General features: G+C 38.5%; 1 protein-coding gene across 1 annotated transcript; it reads right to left on the bottom strand.

The window, feature by feature from the left end:
• LOC149303197 (glycerophosphocholine phosphodiesterase GPCPD1-like) lies at positions 1-22,348 on the bottom strand. The gene is made up of 19 exons (XM_089481373.1): positions 22,300-22,348; positions 16,882-16,972; positions 16,071-16,155; positions 14,680-14,755; positions 13,273-13,314; positions 10,660-10,783; positions 9,251-9,500; positions 8,506-8,668; positions 7,543-7,675; positions 6,186-6,240; positions 5,508-5,600; positions 4,548-4,625; positions 4,059-4,098; positions 3,319-3,377; positions 2,911-2,976; positions 2,625-2,761; positions 1,371-1,506; positions 855-1,015; positions 1-202 (listed from the first exon to the last, which is right to left on the bottom strand). The coding sequence occupies exons 1-19, from the start codon at positions 22,346-22,348 to the stop codon at positions 1-3; spliced, it is 2,040 nt and encodes a 679-aa protein (XP_089337499.1).
• Positions 22,349-22,616: the final 268 nt, after the last annotated feature.

Consider the following 22,616-nt stretch of genomic DNA (forward strand, 5'->3'; position numbering starts at 1 on the left):
TCAGACAGGCTGATGGTTGATGACTCCATTTGTATCCACATGGATTTGGTTATGAACGCAAACAGCTGAACCGCAAACATAGTGGTTAGTGACAAATGAGCAGAGACAGCTCCTCAGCATTTCCTCTGGCAGCCCTCTCTTCAAGCGCTCCATCTGCTCCACCTGGAACACGTTGGGTTGTTCAGGGTTCCAATCGTATATCCTGTATAACAAAATGAATTTTTATTTTCATATTAAGATTAGTCACTCCAACTGCCCACAATGTTAAGAATAACCTGTCCAGTTATTTTCCTTTCCTCAAGAGCTTCCAGATAATATCCTTATTTAACATAGCTAAGTTAATTAATGATTCATTCATTTGAAGTACCCTTCACTTGGCCATTGTAGGTAAATCTTTATAACAATATTTTAAGGATCACTCGCCTGAGGACGCACTTTTGCTTTTCATTAATATTAAGTCCTTCAACAAGATCAAATTAGAATTAACAAGGTTAGCATGCCAAGCCGTATCTTGTATATTTGCGGAACATATTCCAGCAGTTAATAAGCAAACAGGAGAAATTACGATATATTAATCCGAAAATTAGTCTGACCTTTCTCCAACAAAAATGTTTCCGTTGGCAAGCAGCATAATTAAGACATGGTTCAAAATAATAAGGACTAAAATATTCCACAAAATCTGTGGATTATTCATAAATAGTGACAGCTATATATAAAAAATAAAAAATAGGTACCAATACAAAATATTAACAAACAAAACCATCGCATGCCATGCGGACAATTAAGATCAATAACCATAAAAGGAAAACACAAATAATGCTCTTAAAAAAACAAAATAAAAATTAAAAAGCTACCTGTCATAGATCAATCCATCAACACCATAATCTCTCATCAGGTTCCGGTTCTCTGGGTCATTTGTATCGTCACCCCAGCAAAATACCACTAAACCTTTGGATTTTGCTTCCTTGACATACTCTGGATTTCTCAGTAAGTCTTCAGTGTGAACATTTATTCCCTGTTTAGAGGGGAAACAGATACACATGTCAATGGGTTTATACAATTTAAATATATCTAATTCAAAACTACGCAGAACAGAAATATATGCAAATTCAATAAGAGGTAAACTGACGAGATATACAAATACCTAGGTTTTGCCAACTGCAACCTAGTGATGAAAATAATAAAATCATTAACCTCCACTAGGATCAGGCAAGTTTTAAACTGAAGCCCATTGTTCTCCTCCATCACAGGATGAGGGCTGAAGGAAAACGTCTGGAGATGCCAGTGGGCCGTGTCAGCAAGATCAGTTATTTTTCTTAATGTTAAGATAATATCCCATTATGAGTACATGCGCAAAAATTAGATCTTACCAGGATATTTTCAAATTGTGCAAAACTTATTGCCATTGGAGTGGTGCGGCATCTCAGATCCATGAGCTCTGGGTAGATTTCAGACTGCCCTTGTGTCAGAAAAAGAATGGGGTATCGATTTTGCTTCAAGCGAACCCTGAAACACACAAGACATAAGTGAAGGGATATAGGTGAACACTTAGTTCATAAGCATCTGTGAAAAGACAACCACACATCAGTGAGAACTTTACACATCAGGGGTTTGTTCCATAAAGGGGTGTACAGTTGTGAAGACAAAAGGCAGATTATTTTTGTTTTATATAGCGCCATCATATTCTGCAGAGCTGTACAAAACATAACGATGAGTATATAACATAACAAGATGACATACAGAAACATGTGAGGAGGGCCCAGACATGGTGGTGAAGAGGCCAGTGCAAAAATGCTGCGGTAACTATAATTATTGGAAACTGTTAAAGTCGAGGTAACCAACAGCTACAGACCTAAAGTGTGCCCTGAATATATTTACACGGATACATTGTTAGGGCAGGGAAACCAATTAAGATCAGTAAAGTCATCAGTGTAGCGTGATGTACATTAGATTATCCTCTGGAAGTACCAAATAACTTCCACACTTCTGGTAGGAGTTAGCATGTCTGTATTATGCTCATCAAGGTTATTCTGTAATGTGACAGATACTCTAACATCTCTAAATATCCATTGTTTAAAGAGCTGAAACGTCACATTCATTTTAACGGCCATATTTCTCCGATTTGGGTATGAAATTGTGCCAATTGCTCCAACACGCTTGAAAACGATACTTTAGAAAATATGCTTCCGCTGCAACTAATTTGGAGAGAGGGAAAAAGTGGGGAGAGAGAGAGAGAGAGAGAGAGAGCACGAGATGTTTAACCGATAATAGAGCAGATTCAGAAAAGGAGAAAAAAAAGACAATTCTGGACTAAGTGAGTGGAGATGTGGATAGGAAAAAATTTATAGGAGAAAATTTATTGAGGGAATGTTCCTGAACATTATAAAGCACCAAGTGCAAGTTTTACACTGAACATGCACAATACTTGTGTGTCCTCGAATGAGACGCAGGCGAATGTAGGCAATTGTCTTAAAGTGCTGGTAGCGAGTTTTGTGATGGGACTTGTATACAGTATAAAAAGAAAAAGCAGTTCATGTAGAATCACAGGTTGCAGTGACAGATGGAGGTTACACATCCCACCCCCAGGATCATTTATAGATGTGACTTCACTAAAATGTACTTACATTGTGCAAATATCTGCATCAAATGAAGAAAACACTATCCTTCTCCGGCCAGCACTTTCCAAAACAGTTTTTAAAATGATGTCCAGGAAAAGGTTCATGTCAAAATAGGAAGATAAATTGCCGTCCCATTTACCGCACTAAACAGAACAAAAGTAAAAATTTTAGTTTACAGCAAAATGAATGCTAACGTGACATAAAAAATTTTTTTAAAAAAAATTATGATTTTAACACAGCAGCTCATTTTACTGATATTAGTCCGGTTGTTATATAAAATAGTTTTTCTTACCTTTTCTTGGCAAGTCCATTTAATTTCAATATTGAAGCCAACATCTTCAGGAACAGATTCCAAAGTCTAAGTAAAAAATGTGCATTATTTTATAATGATGGCAATACACATAAAGGGTATATTGCAGTAATACTATGGCAATCACAATGCAACAAAATATTCTGGAACTAATTTCAACTCAAGGTTTATAACTATCATGCCATCAACATAGGAACTACACTGCTGTCTAGAAGGAGGGACTGTATTAACAAATGTAGTGTCTGGCGCTGGAACAGAAGCCACCAAGTTCTCATTGACAATGTCAGATCTTTATGAATATTTCAGTGCTAAGCTGAGCTGTTTTCCACAAAAGCATAGACAACAAGGCCAACTTCAAGAAAGGACATAAATTATTACGAAGGCCGTTACCGTTTGGAGAGAGGGGAATGGCTGGTTGTCTGAAATAGTACTCTCTTCATCACAGGGGTCTGAAACCGTGAAAGAAAAAAGAAAGGTCATTGGTGACACAAACCAGGTTATTAATCCATAGTAAATTAGCTTTGGGGACCAGTAAACATTGCACCATCTTCATGTCAACTGAGATTGCAAAATTCTGGCAATGCTAAAGCTCTCGAGGATTGTAATAGCTTATGGGCATTCTTCAGCCGTTAAACATGTAGACATTATACGCATTTGTAACCTCCACTGTATTAGTAAAGGTAAACACCCCAGTTACATAAAAAGGCGCGCCATGAATAAGTATTAAGACACTCAAGATGGTGGTTCGGGAATAATGACCACTGATACGACATGATTATAGCTATCTGCCTGTTTATTAAAATGACAATGGCAGACCAATAGGAAGTTAGTGGAAATCCTTAGCTATAGTCTTCTTTAAAAAAATACATAAATAAAAAACCCACATATTTAATACCGGTCTTGCTGAATTTTTTGTAAATCAAGGCAGGTATTTGCATCTGTATTTTTTTTTGCAGTGGGGATCAAAGTCAATGTAACAATGTAGAAGTCATACGGTTTTCAACAAAACAACTTAATTTTACTAAGTAGATTAGATATCAAGGAATAATCAGATACGGTTCATTCTGGACACACTGAAGTACAAACATTGCATTAACATGCAGTAGATTTCCATTCAAATTAGTACGTACCAAAGCAATCCTTTAACGTCAGTGCGGTAACATGCGCTAGCTGGAAACAAAGGAGAACACACACACATCTTAACCACATATAACAAAAGGGGCTCATGATTTTAAATACTAGGAACGGTGACCCAAAATAGATGCGATTCGACTAGGTGACCAACATATCAAACTATCTTAGTAATGGGAATCCTTCTGGCTACGCAGGCTTCAATGACAATGAGGGATATGACGGCATACTCTAGCTCGCTCTATTATTAAGACGTATGCCTGCTAAGGCTCAGTTCCATTATTAATTTCACAATGAGCTCTTTAATGTATATTTAAAGTGATACAGTAATGGGTGAAGGGGGTTGAAGGGCTCTGTGCCTAGTCCATAAAGTATATTCAGAACACTGTGCCTGTAGGCTGGATGCAGAGAAGGTGCCCCTAACCCATATTTTAGAATCTGCATGTGGTAATAGATGAGGGGATGATATATAAACAGAACTTAGTTACATTTAGTAGCTGTAGCTGGTCATAGGTAAGTTCTTTCACAGGAATCTCAAACAGCTCCAAGGAGTTGGCATTTGCTTTCTGCAATAAAAGGAAATTTACATTTGCATATGTGATTATTAAACATGTTTTACATAAGATAAGTGACAAGGGACGAGGTCTAATTATATATAACTGCAAATATATCATACCATAATAATCACAAATACAATCAAGCAACGTGTCTAACCGCTTCACCCCAAAACACTCCACATAAAGGAAAAGAAAAGGAATTGCTATATGCTAAAATCTATGTGCCGTAATAAAGTCAGATGTCCACTCTGCACTAAAAGGGATTGCCCACCCATATCACCCTTAAAGGCACGGTGTAATGTCAGACACTCCTCCTGCATCTGCCATGAAACCTTAGGGGCAAAGGGGCAACGCAGCTATTATATGCATTAAAGTGCATATGATGGCTGGAGTGCCCCTTTAAGATCACACACACACAGTTTCTTCGCAATACACAACATATTTTGTGACAATATTTTTTTTATTAGCAAGGCTCTACTTTTTGTTGGTGCAATGGGAGCATAGACAGCCATGGGGGTTAAAGAGCACGCAGCTTTTTAATGAAATGCTGTTCTCCCTGCAGGGAGGCATTAGAAAACCACTTGGCTACGGCTGCCTGTTTAACCAACGCATACTAGTACAAAGCACACTTAACATTACTGAGCTCAGAATATGGACACATTGCGTAGCAACAGCAGTTTCACAGCCACTGGGATTAATTAAGTTTGTATTACTCCACTTCATATCAGACTAGCAGCGTGTGCCTTTATTTTCACATCAAATCCCTTAAATTTTGTGTTCCTCTTTACACAAAATAAAAATCTAAAAAATTAAGATTGAAAACACACTGTTGCGATGAACTCATTATGGCGTGAAACACTTTTAAAAGATTCACTGCGCTTTGCCGTCTACCTTTTTCATTGATATGCAGCAAGTGAGGTCATGGTATATTACAGGAACAAGATCTTTGGAAAGCTGGACATCAAATTCAACAAATGCAGCTCCCTGGGGGGGGGAAAGTGTAAAACCATCATTAGTCGGTAACTGGCTGTACATAACTGCATACATGATTACATACATATACACATACATGTCATTATGTAGCAATGACGCGGTGTACTACAATTTTCTTAATACAATAAAGACGTAAGTCTCTAATCGGTAGAGCCAACCATGTCAGCCTTAGCATCCCCGACATTCAGCAAACTAAACACCATTTCACATAGAAGCACTGGTTGGCTTACTTGTTGGACGCATTTCGGGATCAATTAACTACTTCGCGGTAGGAAGCTTGTGACCAAGAACGGAAATGGCTTATTTGGGTCATGTATATGGGACATAGGCTTAATGTCGATTTTTTGACACAGTTATAAGTACATCAGGAGAAATTGGAACATTTTATTTAATTACAACACTAATACTACTAGATTGTGTGCTCACAAGAGAAGACCCCTCCTCTTTCTGTACCATGTCTTAGCATGTGTTAATCTTATTAACTGGTATAGTGTCAATTTTGATGTCTCGCTATGGTAAATGGGTGCTCTATAAAACGTTTACTTACAGATACACACACAAACAAAGATCACTTACATGGCTTGCAGCATTTTTGAGCGAAGCAACAGTGTTCTCACGAATTTTGGCAAGCCTGCAAAGAGTTCAAAGTAATTTAGCATAAAAATTTAAGCATTCATTATATGTAAATCAATATTTATTGCTGTTTTGTTTGGGGACAATTATCCCCAGCCCCCCACAAAAATATGCAAAGGTGCCAGAGCTCCCCACTAACAGTTACAATACCCCCCCTGCAACATCTGCCAAAAACACAGCCATTAGAATATACAGTTTCACCCAATAGAGGGCAGGTGGATGGGCTCGCATTAAAACAATATGAGACGGCTGCCTGGAGATCTGAGCAGCGGCCTATTATTTCTAAGGAGACAATGCCGAAGTGGTGGCAGCTGCTGGGCCACTTTACTATGGGCAAACTGTCTTCATGGCACCCAAATCAAGTAAACTCACAGTAATTGTGCAGTTATCTATATACAGTTAAGGCTGTGCAAACAGCAACAGGTCAGGTGCTGATCTTTTTGTATTACGTTCATGAACTGGTTTTAACTAGACTGCCTATCTTGTACTTGGATCACATGTATTGAACTATTTTATCTGCTAGTCAAAGTGCATGAAATCCATGGGTGAAAGGAGAAGCATATGAAATTATATCTATATAGTATTAGTGGGTCCAAAGAGTATATTTGCATGTGGTGCCATTTCTAGGACTGGCCCTAGCAACTGCTTGTAAAGGTATGTTTGTAACAAGACAAGGCAGAACTTTTCAAATTGTTCTCCCCTTTTTTCATATATTATATGATGTGTACAGAAAAGTATATAAAACTTGAGTGGATGAACATAGTAGTTACTGAAACAAAAACCAGAACAGCTGGAGCTGGAGAATTTTTTATTTTTTATTATCCACACCTCACCCCCTTGGACACAAAGGTCTTGCGTATGTACTATATATTGTTTTGGAAAGTACAAACCACAGGAAAGAACTCTTCTTATTTATAGACTGCAGCTTTTATGTATATAATCTTTAAACTATGCGAATACTGACATCATGTGCTGATATCCTTGTGTGCGTGCATGTTACAGATTACTTGTCAGAAAGCAGACAAGTCGTTTGTCCAATGTCACATACCAAGTTATGAACTGGTTTTAACTAGACTACCTATCTTGTACATAGACCACAAGTATTGATCAATTTTATCTGCTAGTCACAGCGCATAAAATACAAGTTGTCACCAGAGTCAACATTTTCTGCAGGGAAAAGGAGCAGCATATATAATTCAGATTAAAAATGGCATAAAAAAAAATATACACAGAAGCACTTTTTTATTACACACACATGATTTTAACTATAATATTGTCATGTTTCCAGGGTTTATCTTACTTTGCAGTTGTGGTGGAATTCCCAGCACCTCTATGGCCAACATCTAGTGGAGTTCTTGGCTTCCAGTACTTGGAAAATGAGTTTCTCATGTCACAGTTATAACCTTCTATTGGCTTGATAATAATGTAGTCAACTGTAAAAAGAATTAAAGTGCACGTTAAATGTACAGTACCATGGCTTTCCCAAGAAACAGAGCTAAAAAGGGGGAGCGAGGAAAGGAGCAAAAGAAGTAGGAGTGGGAGATACTATACACCTATGGAAATGTATCGGACAGAAAAGCGCTAAACAACGGCCAGTAAGCCGCAACCATCTCCAAGTATTAGCAAGCGGTTCTTAGTGGTGGGAGCTTACAGCTAATATTTAAAGGTCTTGACAAAAGACATGCAATGTAATGGTTGAAGGATTGTATGATGTTTTTAAACTAATACTGCTATCTGGAGTTTGCTGTGGGATTAGCGCCATCAATGTCTAACTAACAACTCCTAAGGCAGAACGACAAAGGTTACCAAGATCATGGGGAAGTTACGCAATGGATTAGCAGAAAAATGGATGAAAAGTTGAAATGCATACATTTATTGCAAGCCGTGTTAATTTCTGCCAAAGTTTTTTTCTTTCAAAAGTAAAAAAGAAGAAAAAAAAAGCCTAAATAAATAAATTTAAATAAATCTGCTTACTAATAGCCAGTTGGCTGCATTTTGGATCTGTAGCAGACATAAATATGATAAGTCAGTATTTAATTGGTTATTCATCTTGGCTTTAAACAGAAGTATGAACAAATCCGTTCAATATGTCTGATTAACAGGTCGGTTGCTGCACCAATTATCTTAGAGCTATAACTGGAGATGAAAAAAAAAAAAGAAAAAAACTCAAAGTGGGCCTTTGTTTAATAATTGCAGCGTAGAATGATGGGGCCAACTGCTTCTAATTTGATAAGGTAAAATCAGTTTCCTCCAGAATGCATACCTCTAACCTTCCCGAGGGTCTGTCTTGCATTCCTACTCATAATAGGGAGTGTAATGATGCCATTGCTTTTGCCAGTCTCCATGATGGTGGAGGACAGAAGACATGCGGTACCCATATGTCCTGGGAGTGCGTCCCCTTGAACCACAGCTTCACTTAGATCTTCCTATAACGTCAAAGAAACAAAATTACAAAACCTTCCCAGCGTATTATGTTTGTATATTTATTTTCTTTATCTCCTGCAATAATAATCAAGGTCTTAAAATACAGAGGCAAGTCCACCTTCTTATATGGTTGTGCAAAACATTGTCACATATTATTCATACTGAGTTTGGTCAGATCATTTTGTGAGTTGTAGTAATATACAGTTTCATTTGTTTGGTGTGCTAGGTAATTAAACATGCAGGTAGCAAAAGCTACCGTCCCTTCCAGAGTTTTAGGCCAGCTCTGGCCAATACAAACCTGACCAATGTTGGCTCGTCACCAGACTTAAGTCGGCAAACAAAGTTCACGATCCACATCATGCCACACCGAAAAGACATTGCTGATCAGTCTGAAAGGTTTACATGGCTCTGGGACTAAACTGAACCAAAACCAAACAGTGAAAGTTTGGGACAGTGGTGTCTCTTCCAAGGAGCAGATGTCCCGCCAGTACTTCTGCACACAGCTGGCATGTATTTAACAATGTTTTTTGCTCGACAGAACTTTTTGTTTAAAAAAAACAAACAAAAAAAAAAACAAACCCTACCTCAAAGAAGTCAAAAAGCAATTCCAGGTTATCAGGCTCCATGGTGTGTATACTGAACTCAGTCCATCTATCAGGCTCAAGTGCATAGCCACATTCTGGCTGAGAGTGACGAGATTTATATTCTGTGTTGCTTATCAGTGAGATGTCAAAAGTGTTGGCCATTTTTAGGAGAACGACAGGAGAGGTTTTTTCTTGCTCTTCTTGTTCCTCTTCACCTTCATCTTCTAGGCCCCCCAAGGTCAGCTTCACCCTGCCCCCACAAGAGAAGCAATATTAATACCCAGGTCATTTCAAAGACATGAGACACAAGTGAATTTGTTGGGTTGGTGCAAACTTACCCCATAAAACTAGCCATATAAGAGGTCATAAACCCCTCAAATCAGTTTAATTGAGACCCTATGGAGCAGAATCATTTGCTATTTTATCCATGGGGTGGCTGCATTGGATCTGGCACTTTCTGTAGCCCCCCAGGAATCACCTATTAATAATCACAGCATAAACAAATAATTGGCTCCAAGGGTCTCTACAGTTTACAATATACATTATTAAACCACTTGAGTGCCAGAAACCTGTACAGACGAATAGAAGAACGCTTATTCTCTGGGACTCAAGAGGGTTAAATGCATTGGTAAAGGGAGATTTTCAGAGTTCTAGCACCTGAAACCACCCTTACCAATGTCTGGCAACATACATAAGTGTTTTTACGCTAGGAAGGATCATTTGTGTCTCCTCACCCCCTCTTATTGTTAGGCTAAAGTCACACGTACACAAAACATGCAGCTGTGAATGATTTCCTAGAAAGTGCAACGGCTTGAAGACAAGCCAGCAGGGCTTGGTGCTCTCCCGGCCAGGAGCCTGCCTGTCACTATGTGTTAAGCGCGTAGTGCCGTTTAACACGTGCATCCAACTCCCCCCCCCGCAAGCACTTTATAAAGGCACATGTGACGATATATTTAAATGTTTGCTTCCCTACATGAGCTCACATAGCCTGTATCCATAATATTCATGTGTTATTGCCAATTGTATATACTGTCCGCACTAATGTTGGTAATTTCCACCCTTCCCCTACTGCAATATCTTTAAAGTCTGTATAAAGGAAAATGTAATAAATTCCCTAAGTTTGGGAGTTTGTAGGTGAGAAACACGTCGAAGCGTCAATCACTACGAGCTTTAAAGTACAGTTAATATAGAGAGCTCTCCTGTATCAACTATACATTAATGCAGGGTAAGGGGTATACTGAATGCATCGCGAAGTCAGCGAGATGAAGTGTTTCATTTTGGTAAATATACCGAATATAATTCCGGGGGGGGGGGGGAACATAAAAAAATTATCTGCACAAACAGCATTACTTGAGTTAGGTGGCAAGTCATCTATGCTCTGAAACAGCAAGACCGATTTAACACCATACCTAAACCTAGACTTTTTAAATTTTTTCTTGGATATAGTAACAGGTTGTTTTTCAGAAAAATGCAGACGTAATCTAAGCTCAGTCTGACATGTCAGCCATCCGGAATCCACAGTTTCAACGCCATCTGGCAAAGTAGATGAAAGTTATCAGTTGCAACAAATAAAACCTAGATATAGCAAACACAAATACTTCCACGACACAGTCACTGGAAAAACGTAGAATGCCATGCTAATGTTAAAAGTCTCTCTATAAACCCAGCACATTGGCAAGATGTTAATATCCCAAGAGTAAACTAGCGTTAATGATATTAGTGTTTAGCGTCACGTCTTTCACCGTCTGCGGATGTAATCGTCTAATACGGTAAAATGGCAAACTAAGGCCGAAACGCTTATTCGAAATGGGGAAAAATTTAAGATCTACACATTTGTCCAGCCTTATTTTGCAAAAAGTGCAGAGGAACACCAACGAGCAGGTAAGATTTCATACACATTTTAAGACTTCTCCCCCAAAAATAAATTGGTAGTAAATATACATTTTTTCCCCCATAAAAGATGTATCCAGAGCTAGGTATGAGAAAGGGTTTTTTGCTTGACTGCTTTAAGCACAACCCGTTAGATGTTCAGAAGTTCCTATGACATTTCAATGTAATTTTTTATCAATTACCTATTGGACCTGTAACCTAAAACAGCTTTACATCAAACTCAATAGTTTATAAACTAGTCGGTGTTTAATGGTTTTCACAAGGTTTACAGGTATTGTGATATTCACATGCATCCAAAGTGTCTGTTTAGCAAGGCCAGCCCCTCTTTAGGACCTACATCCCTCCGTCATCCCAAATATACGAGTACATGCGTGTAATAATGTAATTATATAATGCCCCAATCATTCACCTTATGTCCCATGCCGTGACCGCTGGCAACTATCTACATGCAATGGTTGAGTCCGGCACTGCATTTATAAGACCAAGTATAACGTACCATAGTGGAATACATTAAACTTAACGTTTAAAGGTCAAAAGCCATATAGACTATGTTTATGTGCTATTTATTGATGTAATAGAAAGCTCTTGGGTAACAGGTCAACTTGACTTTAAAAGCAAATCAAAATGACTTAATAAGTTTCATGGTCTGTAACAGATATAAGACATATTAGAAAGATTGAGGAGCCAGTCAGGAAAGAGTTACTAAAGATGGCTAAAAACTGCCATTTATTATGCTTAAGCTTCAGACTTTCATTTTTTGTTTGTCTTGATCTGCCCTACACAGTTTAGAATTGTGGATTCTGACAATTGAGGAACATTGTAACTGTGGAGGGAAATTTTATTTTCCTTTTCTTTCTTTCATAAATTTAGGTTAAATCCAATTCCAGCCAAATGAATGACTAAAGAATATTAGGCCTTTAAGTCACACAGGAAGTTGATCTAAATGGCAATTAAAATATGTAGACATTCTTTTATTCCAGAGAGATAAAGTGTCCACGATCCCTGTGTTACCCTATGGAGTTATATAACATACACACATTTATGTACACACACAAATATATAGTGTGTCCATAAGGGTAACAAAGGTCCTGAATGATTTTCTTTACAATGCAAGATTCACACGACATAGTAGAGACATTCACGTGTCAAAGCGGGGGGGGGGGGGGAATAAGAAACACTTTCGGGAGGCTTTTCATTGAAAAATAAAACTGGTTCCATCTTTGAACATGAAAGAACAATGCATTATACACCCTAGACATTTGAGGGATTAGTTTGAATTTCATATTCATGTTTGTGGGAATCTGTTCATTTGGGTTCCATTATATTATTGATATTTGTTCAAAATAAACACAATGAACTGCTTTAATTTAAAGAAACAGTAACTTTATAATACTTTAAATAAACTAGTTATATTTACTTTAATTGTAGCACACCAGGAGGTTTGCATTTTATGGCAGGCCACTGTGTGATAAATTGACACAATTTCAGCTAAACTCTGCAAGGATCCAATCAGAATACAGCGCTAATTTTAAAGCGTTAATGCAAAATAGTATCTTTTACTGCTAATACTGCTATACACTCAAGGGTATAGTCGAGTAAAATAAGCCCTTAAACTTTACCATTATCTAGAATTGTAACAGTTACACTTCCCGTTGCCGTTTTAGAAATACCAACACGTAAGCAAAACACAGTATTTTGCTTGCATAGTTTAAATACTGCATCAACGTAACAGCTGACTAGTTGTTCCTATGATAATAGTTTTCTAAAGATGTTTCTTTAAAAAGACTGAATGACTCTTCTTGGCCACTTGTGTTGCTGTGGAACTTAAGTTTTTTTGTTTTTTTTTGTCTTTTCATTTTGTCTATGTATTTTTGTTGCTTGTACACAATGTTTGATTTGGCATTTACAGTATCTTCTTCCCATTCTGTTAACACCCCCCCCCCCCCCCCCCCAAAAAAAAGGATTGCGAATGTTTTAGCTCCAGGAACTAATGAAAAGCAATAAGAATTGCTCCATGCTCACACTGGAGTATGTTTGCTCCTATTATTTAAAAAAAAAACAAGCAAGCAGTTAGCAAAAGCATTGTTCTTCCAAAGCAGTTTCTCTTTGCTAAACATGATCATGTTACTTACTGTGAATTCCGAAATCACCATCATCTTTCAGGCATTCGGTTTCTAGGTAACGAAAGAAGAAGTCATATTAATAATTTCATAAACTAAGAAATAAAGACCTCAAATTACACTTCATCACTTCATTGAAACCAATATTTTGCCTACACTCTCGATATGTTTTGATCAGTTTACACTGTCTGTGGTATCATTATTTGGGCTTTTGTGCCAACTGACTACTTCTAGCATAATTTCGTAGATGTCCAAATGGTGATGTTGCAAAGCAGAAAACCGCAAAAAAAAAATAAAAAATTATATATAAATTTAACAAGCAAGTTTTGCTTGCTATTTTAATATTTTAATACAGTGATCATTTTTTATGCTTCATTAATTCACATTAATAGTTAGACAATTATTTATGTATCAAAATAATTCTCCGTTTCATTTCAATTGTTTCTGCAGTTCGGGGAAAGTCAGCAAACATACCCAAGATAGAGAATAAACTTCCTAGTTCAGATTCTTAAAGAGACAATGATTTTACTAGATCATGCTTGATGGAGGAGCAAACCCGCAGTACTGGTTATGGACGTCTCTAATCCTATGGTGCGTGATACCACTGGGACAAGCCTCACAACAAAGCATCACTAATAAAAAATTACCTGGTTGAGTATATGAACATTTTTAATTTGTAAAAACACTGGAAATTTGAGGTGAAATAGATTAGAATGTTGCAGGAAAACTTTTTATATATATATCTGGCACTTTTATATATATAAAGACAGATAGCAGAAAATTGTGGTTTTTGGAGAACCCCGGGTCTCTGAAAAGTTTCTTATTCCAGTAAAGCTTAGATATGCCTTTAGTGTCTTTTTATATAAACAGAATGAAGAAAAAAAAAAGTGGTGTACTGTATGTCAAATAGTAAAGGATGATTTGATGTAAATGCACTTGTATTAATATGCTGGCTAAAGCAATGATTCCATAACTAAATTCCATTACATAACTAAATTAATGTTTTATGTTTTACCCATTGCTATCCTTTCCTTTATAAATCACACTGGAAATATGAATAAAAGTGGCTTTTCACCGAATGGAACCCTTGAAACCATGACACTGATCCATGACGTATAAGTGCCTTGATTTGTCCAAGTGCGCTTCTGGGAGTGTTTTCCAGTGTTTCTCATTATACATGTGTCTCTGTGCATATGTCATATACACAATACATAGATCATACCTAGCACATAAAAAGAAGAGTAATGCAATAGTCACCTACATTTGTAGATATTAAAATGGTTGTAAAAAGTGTTGTGAATCCTTTGAATGCCAGAGATCTATGCAACGTATTGTCCCATATTCTGGCTCTCAAAGGGTTAACCTGTGTTTTGGTTTCAGCAAAAGACACCTGTGTGTAGATGCAATTGTTTCCCATACCTAGGGGTTTTATTGATCGTGGCTGTAGATGGGTCTCCCACTTGTGGACTATGACTTGGCATGGACCACTGGTATTCTGTAATTTAAAAGTTAAAGGTCTGCATTGATAAAGTCAAACCATGTTTACCCTTGCCTTATTCATTATGAGACTTTGGTTATTCATGGGAACCATCCAGAAAAGCATCAAGCTTCCAAGGCTTTAACATTATTTACCATGAAGCTACTTTCTTTCCCTTGTAGGGAATGATTTAATCTCATGCAACTGGGAAGAACGGAACATGCCCTCGGAGCTTCAAACACACTGTACGACTTGCCCAGTTTAGGTGAGTAAGCAAGAGGTAAATGCTGATCTTACAAGCTGCAGTGGCTTAGCAGTATACGCTATGTCAGCTTTCAAAGTACCAGAGGGGTTTAGAGAGAAAAAAAAAATCTGGAAAAAAAAACAACCTATGGATTGTCACATGGCAGGCCACAAATTGCAGTGCACGCAGATACCTGTATGCCAGTGCTTGAAGTATTCCACATTATAGGACAACAGAATTTCAAATCAACAAGATGATCCTAATTCCTAAATATACATAGCTCACACTTCTGGCACTGAACTGGCTAAAACAGCTCTAAGAATGATTATTTCTTAACGTGTAGCATTTTATTCACATCCATTAATTACAATGTTTGTGCAAGACTGATAAGGTTGATGCTTTTGAAAATAAAAAATAAAAAAAACTTTAAAAAGTTCAGATTTTCTATCACTGTTTAATGATATTTAAGGATATCTGAGAATTAACACCAAAAAAACAAACATAATTATCGTACAGCAGAGAAAGTAGATCGGAAAAACTTCAACTAAGTACTTCTAAAAATATGAAAAAAAAAAAAGACTTTGCAAGTTCATTTACCAGTTTGCGTTAGTATATTTATTAAACAATATTCTATTTGCAAAGAACAAACTTTTAAAATCTGTAGATAAAATCAACACCACTTCACAGTAGGTATGTATATATAATCTGATTTATAAATAAAATCACAAAACGTTAGTCTTCATATTAGAATTTAAACTGGGTTTTTGGACGCGCGGACGGTTTTTTCATACTCAACATATGGGACACAAAATGTAGTACATGCAAGCTGTAATTTAGGGGAAACAATCTTCTGCAGCACTTTTCTATGAAAAAATGACTGCTTCGTTTTTAATGAGTGAAATAATGCAGCGCTAAGCCATTTTATTTACATATTTGGAATTAGTTCAACTCTGTTTGCATTATGTCAGAATACATGCATCTTTTCACGATTAAACAGAAATGCGGACATTTCCATGACACTGCTCTGTTGACGTTTATATGGTGTGGCCTCAATTCCGCTTTCAATGAAAGGGAACAAAGCCAACATACCTTTGGGTCCAGAAAGTAACCTTGCAAGTATCGATAGTTTACAGCAGTTCCTTTTGGAAGCATAACAGTGATTTTCCAGACAGTACTGTTGGGGCAGAAAGGGACAGACATTTTTAAATGAAAGATTAGTCAAAGATGGAAACGTTACAGAAATTGTCATTTGGAGATCTTTTAAAACCTTGATTACATAGGCAGCAGTGTACAAAAACAAAGCAGAACGCAGCACTATGTCTACAGATGCAACATTGGGAGCTCAGTTATAAGAGGTCAAGATGAATACTTCTGTGTTATACAGGGACTCAATCTATAATATCTTATAAGATCAAGGAGTATCCGACAGCAACAATGCTTCAATCACGGAGTGTGATTTATTTTGCATTTCCGAGCTCTCCGTTGTTAAATAGTTCTGACGATTTACCCGCTCATTCAAACTACAAAGAAATATTAGACTCCATCATTAGAACCACTTATGTTCCCTTCTTATACCAAACGGCAACTGTGCCGACATAGGTTTAAAAAGGGCATTTAAACCAAAAGGTGACTCCCAACTACCTCTTCACTGATGCAGTATGGTACACATGTACGCTCATCATTGAAGTAATACCTAAATCCTGGATAGTTAGGTGTGCCGTGGGAGAGGGCTAAGGAGCACTGCCCAAAAAAACCCCACTGTATCATTTTGTAGGCATAGATACATCTTAACATCTTTACCATCTAGAAATCTTGACCTTAAGGTGGGTTACATCTACACCAATATGTATGTGGAGAGGGATTATTTTGTCTTCGTGTGATAGTTACTTAATATACTTACCAATCATTAGCATCAGGCTGAAGAATAATTGCATCTCGTAGGTTCCAGTTACCCAGCACATCATTGCCCCCACAGATCGCAATAACTTCCCCTGAATACAACAAGACAAGTTGACAGCTTGAATATACAATATAAGTCACTTTCACATTTAAAAGACCATACAAAATACAGCATGTTGCAAAGTCCTCGTGAATCCATTACACCCCAGTGCCCCATTCACCAATATTCTGCTTTCTCAGTTTTAAAGGTCTAATGATTTTCTGTAGAATGATATAAGTTAGCTGTAGATCAATAAAAAAAGTTTATTAGGGTGTGTGTGTGTGCATGCACAAACCCCATTAATCAGTTACTCAACAACTGGTTTGGTTTACATACTGTAAATTTTAATCTGTACCATTTTATACAGAGTGTACAGAACTGAAAAACTTTGGTGAAAATGAAACCTACATTAAAAACCTCATGTCACCTTTTATGCATACAGCGCCATCATATTCCACAGAGCTGTACAATGGGTACATCACATCTCTATTTAAATGGCAGAGGCAGTAAAACGCACCTTACAGTTTTGGTGACTCAACCAGTTTACATCCAGACAAGATAAACAAACGTGTCCACATTTCTACTCTTCAGCATATAATTCTTATCACTAACACCCAGCTGCTGATAAAAATCACAGAAGCAGCATAAAAAGCACAGAAGTCTCCATATTTAAGAAAAAGATGACTTCCAATAGCTTGGGATAAGGTAAACAAATTAAAAAAAAATAGTTTTCCACGGAACGTTCCCTTTAGATCATTGTTTAAAGATTCAAAAAGTGCTGCCTTTAAATTGATTAGATCAGAGTGCCATACGATTACAAGACTGAAACAGGATTTTACAGCAGATGAGAACCATTCGGCCCATCCAGTGTGATCATTCCTGTGTTAAAGACTCGGACCTTAAATCGGTCCTTGGTTTTGTCTTTAGGACGGCCATATGCCAAACCCATGCAAGTATAAAAGTATAAAATCCAATTATCTACCACCCTCTCAGTAAAGTAAAACATACTACAATTCACTGTTTATTGCTGCTGTAATAGAGATAAGTCACATCACCATCATACTCTACTGCTGGTACGCGACAATATTCAGCATTCATACTACAAAAAACCCCCATAAAAAAAGTACAAACAAGTTAATTCTACTAACTACAAGAGGCTAGAACAGACATAACACTATATTCAGAAGAACCGTTCGGAACGGGTCAATTAAGGCTTTTCTGTGCGACTTCCAGAAAGGGCGAGTCACAGAAGGCTACGCTTTTGGCAAGCTGCCACGTCCCTGAATTGCGGCCAGCATAATGTTTGCTGAAGAGTCATTAAGTGATATGTTTGCTCACTTCAACAATGGGAGCACAACAACATAAATTGCAAAGCTATCATGCGCGGAGACTTATTTAAACTCAGTCATCCCACAGCAACCTGCGACTGAACGCTCATCACGTCAGTGTCTGGAGCTGTGCACAATGCAGGAGTTAACAGTAATGTTACCATTTTCAAGAAGTAAACAGAAGCACTAACACATTAACACAGTGTGTAATTATTGTGGTAAAGTGTATGGGAAAGTGGCGGATGGGGTGTATATCTCACCTGGTTTTCTCAGCCAGGTACGGTAACAGACATCCAGGAGGATACAGGCTGCTTTAGCAGGGCGTAGTCTGCTAGGGCTCTTTTGTTTAAAGGTAAATGGGCTGGATTACTTGGACTGGGGGACAGGTTGGAAGTGGGAGAGCTCCAGTCCACACCGCTAGTCCACTACGGGTTTTCCTTACTCCCAGGGGTCCTCAGGTGAGGCTTCCTATGCTTATTACTGGGGAGGAAGCCTTAAAAGAGAGGGCTGTTAGGTTTGCAGGATATAGGAGAGACTGAGTCAAGGAGCAGCTGCAGCCCACCAGGTATGAAGCTTTCCCTATGGACAACTTGTTTTGCTTGGTGCCAGACGTAGTGGGATAGTGAGGTATCCTGATGTTTAGTTAGAGCCGGACAGGCTTAGAGTTTGTTTTGTTTGCAAGGTGCTCTGTGCCTAAATAATTTAAAACACCCTCTTGAACTTTTGAAACCTGCTGCCTGTGTGAATATTGTCATTGCCGCCCATGTGTGAGCTGTTCCCTACAATATATATATGTCCTCTTTAAGTTATGGATTTCTTCCCCCTTGAAACATACACTTGCCCTAGCCTTGCAGCAGACGCGACTGGCCAAATTTATCTGCTGCTCACCAAAGTGAACTATACCCTTCTCCAGCCTGCCAAAAAAAGGTACCATAGCTATGACCACCATAAAAAAAAAAAAATAGAAAATGTTACTAGAAAATAAACAGCCAAAAGCCTGAAACACAGGTTCCGTGAATTGAGATATCTTAGGATGATATATTTAGCTTTAAAGAAAGCATAACACATAAGGAATGGAAAAGATCCTTTTAGGCTTCGGATCACCGGTTATGTTCAGCCAAACGCCTGCGTAAACAACCAAGCCATAAATGACTCTAAAAGTTTCTTGAAACTGATCTGGCAGCTGGCAAAGCTTTCCAGGAGGGGAACGAGACGTTGCTTTAGGCGGCTGAGCCACATGATGAGCAGAAGATCTCAAATGTCAATAAAATAAATCTGCCACGTCGCTTGGATGCAAAATAGTGTTTAGAAGCTGTAAATGGTCGTGTTTACACAGAAATACGAAATATACCTGAAAATAAAAGCACCTGACAACTCGCTCTCCTGGAACAGACTGAATATTTTTAAAAGCATTAATAAAAGGCTTTTGCTTTACATTTTTTAAGGAATTTCAAGTTCATTGCCTTTCTCCAGTATTCAATAAAGCAAGCCCAGACAGGTCTTCTATGCGTGGGCACGCATGCACAGGGACTGTAAGCCCACCTTTACTCACTCACAATGCCTTCTGCCCCAGTGGCTGGGCATGGTAGCCTGTGGGGCTGTGTAATTGGTGGTGATTATGTCAAATGGAAATAACCATTGCTATATCACCCAACACAACAAGCTGGGCATCAGTTAGGGATCCTGTTTATGCGCACGTTTGCTAGCACAGTATTTAGTTACAGTTTGGTACAGACAGTACGTAACACGTCCAGGACACGCATTCCCTTAACGAAGCCTGGGTGCACCGGATCATTCACAAGAACTGCAAAGCCCTAGCGGGTACCAGCTGTCCACAGCTGGACGGGGCAGCTCCGGTTACACTTGTCCTCCTGTTTTTCGTGGAAAAGACCGGGGCAAAAATAGCCAAGTATAACAAGTGTCTATAGCGGTCTGGGTACTAACTGGGGCTATTCTACTGCTGTATGGTTCAATAATATATCACTGTAAACACCTATAATACCCTCCTCTGTTTGGGGGGCATATTTCTATTTCCTTAAAACTGTGTCCTAAGTTAACCATCCCTAAACCCCTAAGACTGTACAGTATGCCAACACATCGAACTCCAGCTTTCGGTTCGTGAGCAGCTGCAGCTAAAGCAGAAGCAAACAGGAAGATCAACCTTGAAACAGGTTTATACCGGTCTCCAAACCTCACCGGCACAGCTTTACACCAGTAAACATGATCCTTTATGCCAGTGATCGCTGATCTTTTGAATGCCAGTGAAGTATGTAAACACGTCACACGGATACATAACGACAGCAGAAAGAACCAGCTGGCTTATCTAGTAAACTGACTTTTAAATGATTCATTCTTAAGGGTGCTGTTTGCCTGCACTACAGCCACGATAAGGCGATTCCAGGTATCTACTACCCTTCCTGTAAAGTAGAAATTCACATCTTCCACCTTAAACTATTTGAATATTTATGCACAGAGTTTCCGAAATGAGATTCCAACCAGCGATTCATAAAATGGCATTTTTTCTTGTCATTCATACCTCTTCCTACACAACCGAGTATCCTACCTCTCCCTGCGGCTTCCCTACAAAGCCTGGACACATTTTGAAATAAGATAAGACCGATATCACTTGAGCAATTTCACGTAAGGCTCACAATGTATATATTTTTGTTTTAACATCACAAATTCCCCTTTCCTATTGACTGGAGCGACAGCTTAGTTACAAAGCAGCTTACATGGACCTACAGAATGATAACGGCTCTAAATGCAGACGCTTTACTAATCACTAACATTATTAGAAAGCAGAAAATCACCAAAAGTAGCAGTCCTTTGGGAATTTATCCGCCTTCATTTTAGCGGCTGGCTTTGCTTTGGATACATCAAGCGAAACATGAAAATGCACCTTCAGCGTTCACTAAGGTTAAATCAGGTGACTGAGAACCTCAGCAACATTCCCCGGCACCTCAGACCCTGCCAAGGTCAAACCCACATAGATTACACTTTATTTCATCCAGCTCCATCTAGCTGAGAAATGAATACAGTCACTGGGTGCAGAGTATGCGTAAACCTACCGGACTTCAGAACCCAACAGTGGGCGATTAAAACATAAATCTATTGATTTAACCCCCCCTCCCCGTGGACCAGCGGCACCCAGTTAGAACATCCATAGTACTCGGGTAACGGCTTAGTAAAAGGTGCAAGAATTTCCATAAGAGAAGGAAGATACTCGTTCACATTCTAGAGCCAATACCCAATTATGAATTTCAACTGGCTTGCGTAACTTATAAAGCCCATGAAACACCGCCTTAAAAATCTTAAAGAATGCCAGCCGCACAAAAACAAACTACAATTATCCCGCGATAAAGCTGTGCAAACATCTATGGCCACTTGCCACTGGAAATTCCTGAAGGCAACCGATTATTATGTATTATATAGTGCCATCATAATCTGTAGCGCTGTACAAAGGGTAAACGGGACATAACAAGTAGGAGGACACATACTTTTTTCCCATAAATACAAGTTAAGTTAGAGTGCTGGTCAAATAAGCTTACAATCTAGATGGAGTCTGGGTAGATTGTAAACTCATTGAGCAAAACCTTATGTCCTTCTTGTTATACGATGCCCTACTTGTTATAGCCCGTTTACCCATCGCACAGCGCTACAGAATATGGTGGCACTATATTAAATTATAATACTAATAATTTTACACAAGAGGTAAGAGTGCCAAACTTTCATACGGACCAGCCACATTAAGCATTGTAAACCCCAAATAAATAGAACGCTGGACATAATCCGTGCGATCGCACCCAACAAAGGAAGCAAATTAAAGGGAGTTTTAATATTATTGTACCTGTACACCTGATGACGTCCAGGACAACATATAGAAAGGGATTACGCCTCGCGGCAGATGCCGCACACACCTAGACGGGCACAGAGGGTTATAATGGGCTCTAACAGGCGCTTCAGTTTTATCTTTTTAATGAAAGGAGAGGTTTAATTAAAATGAAGTGTGTAAACAACACGGAGGAATGGAAAGACCAGGCTTGAGGTTTACCCGGCAATGTTGTGCCTCTGACTTGGAAGGTGACTCGGGAGGCTGGCATTGTGAAGGCTTCCAGCAGTGCGATGGTTGGCGTATTTACAATAGATCCGGCCTACAAAAAAAAAAAAATACAATAAAAAAATGCGTTTTTTTCAAATACTGCCTCATCTACACACAACGTCGGCATTTCACCAAATAAACCCCCCTCGGGTACCGCTAGGACCGCGGGGTGATTAATAATGTCTATTAGGAACACCCGTCCCCTGTAATAAGGGACCGGTGGCAGCGAGACAGCTGTACCTGATTACAGAAGCCGCAGTACCACGATC

This window comes from Sceloporus occidentalis, unplaced genomic scaffold, assembly GCF_023333645.1.
Source record: "Sceloporus occidentalis isolate IW3139 unplaced genomic scaffold, rSceOcc1.0.p SCAF_15, whole genome shotgun sequence".
Lineage (NCBI taxonomy): Eukaryota > Metazoa > Chordata > Lepidosauria > Squamata > Phrynosomatidae > Sceloporus > Sceloporus occidentalis.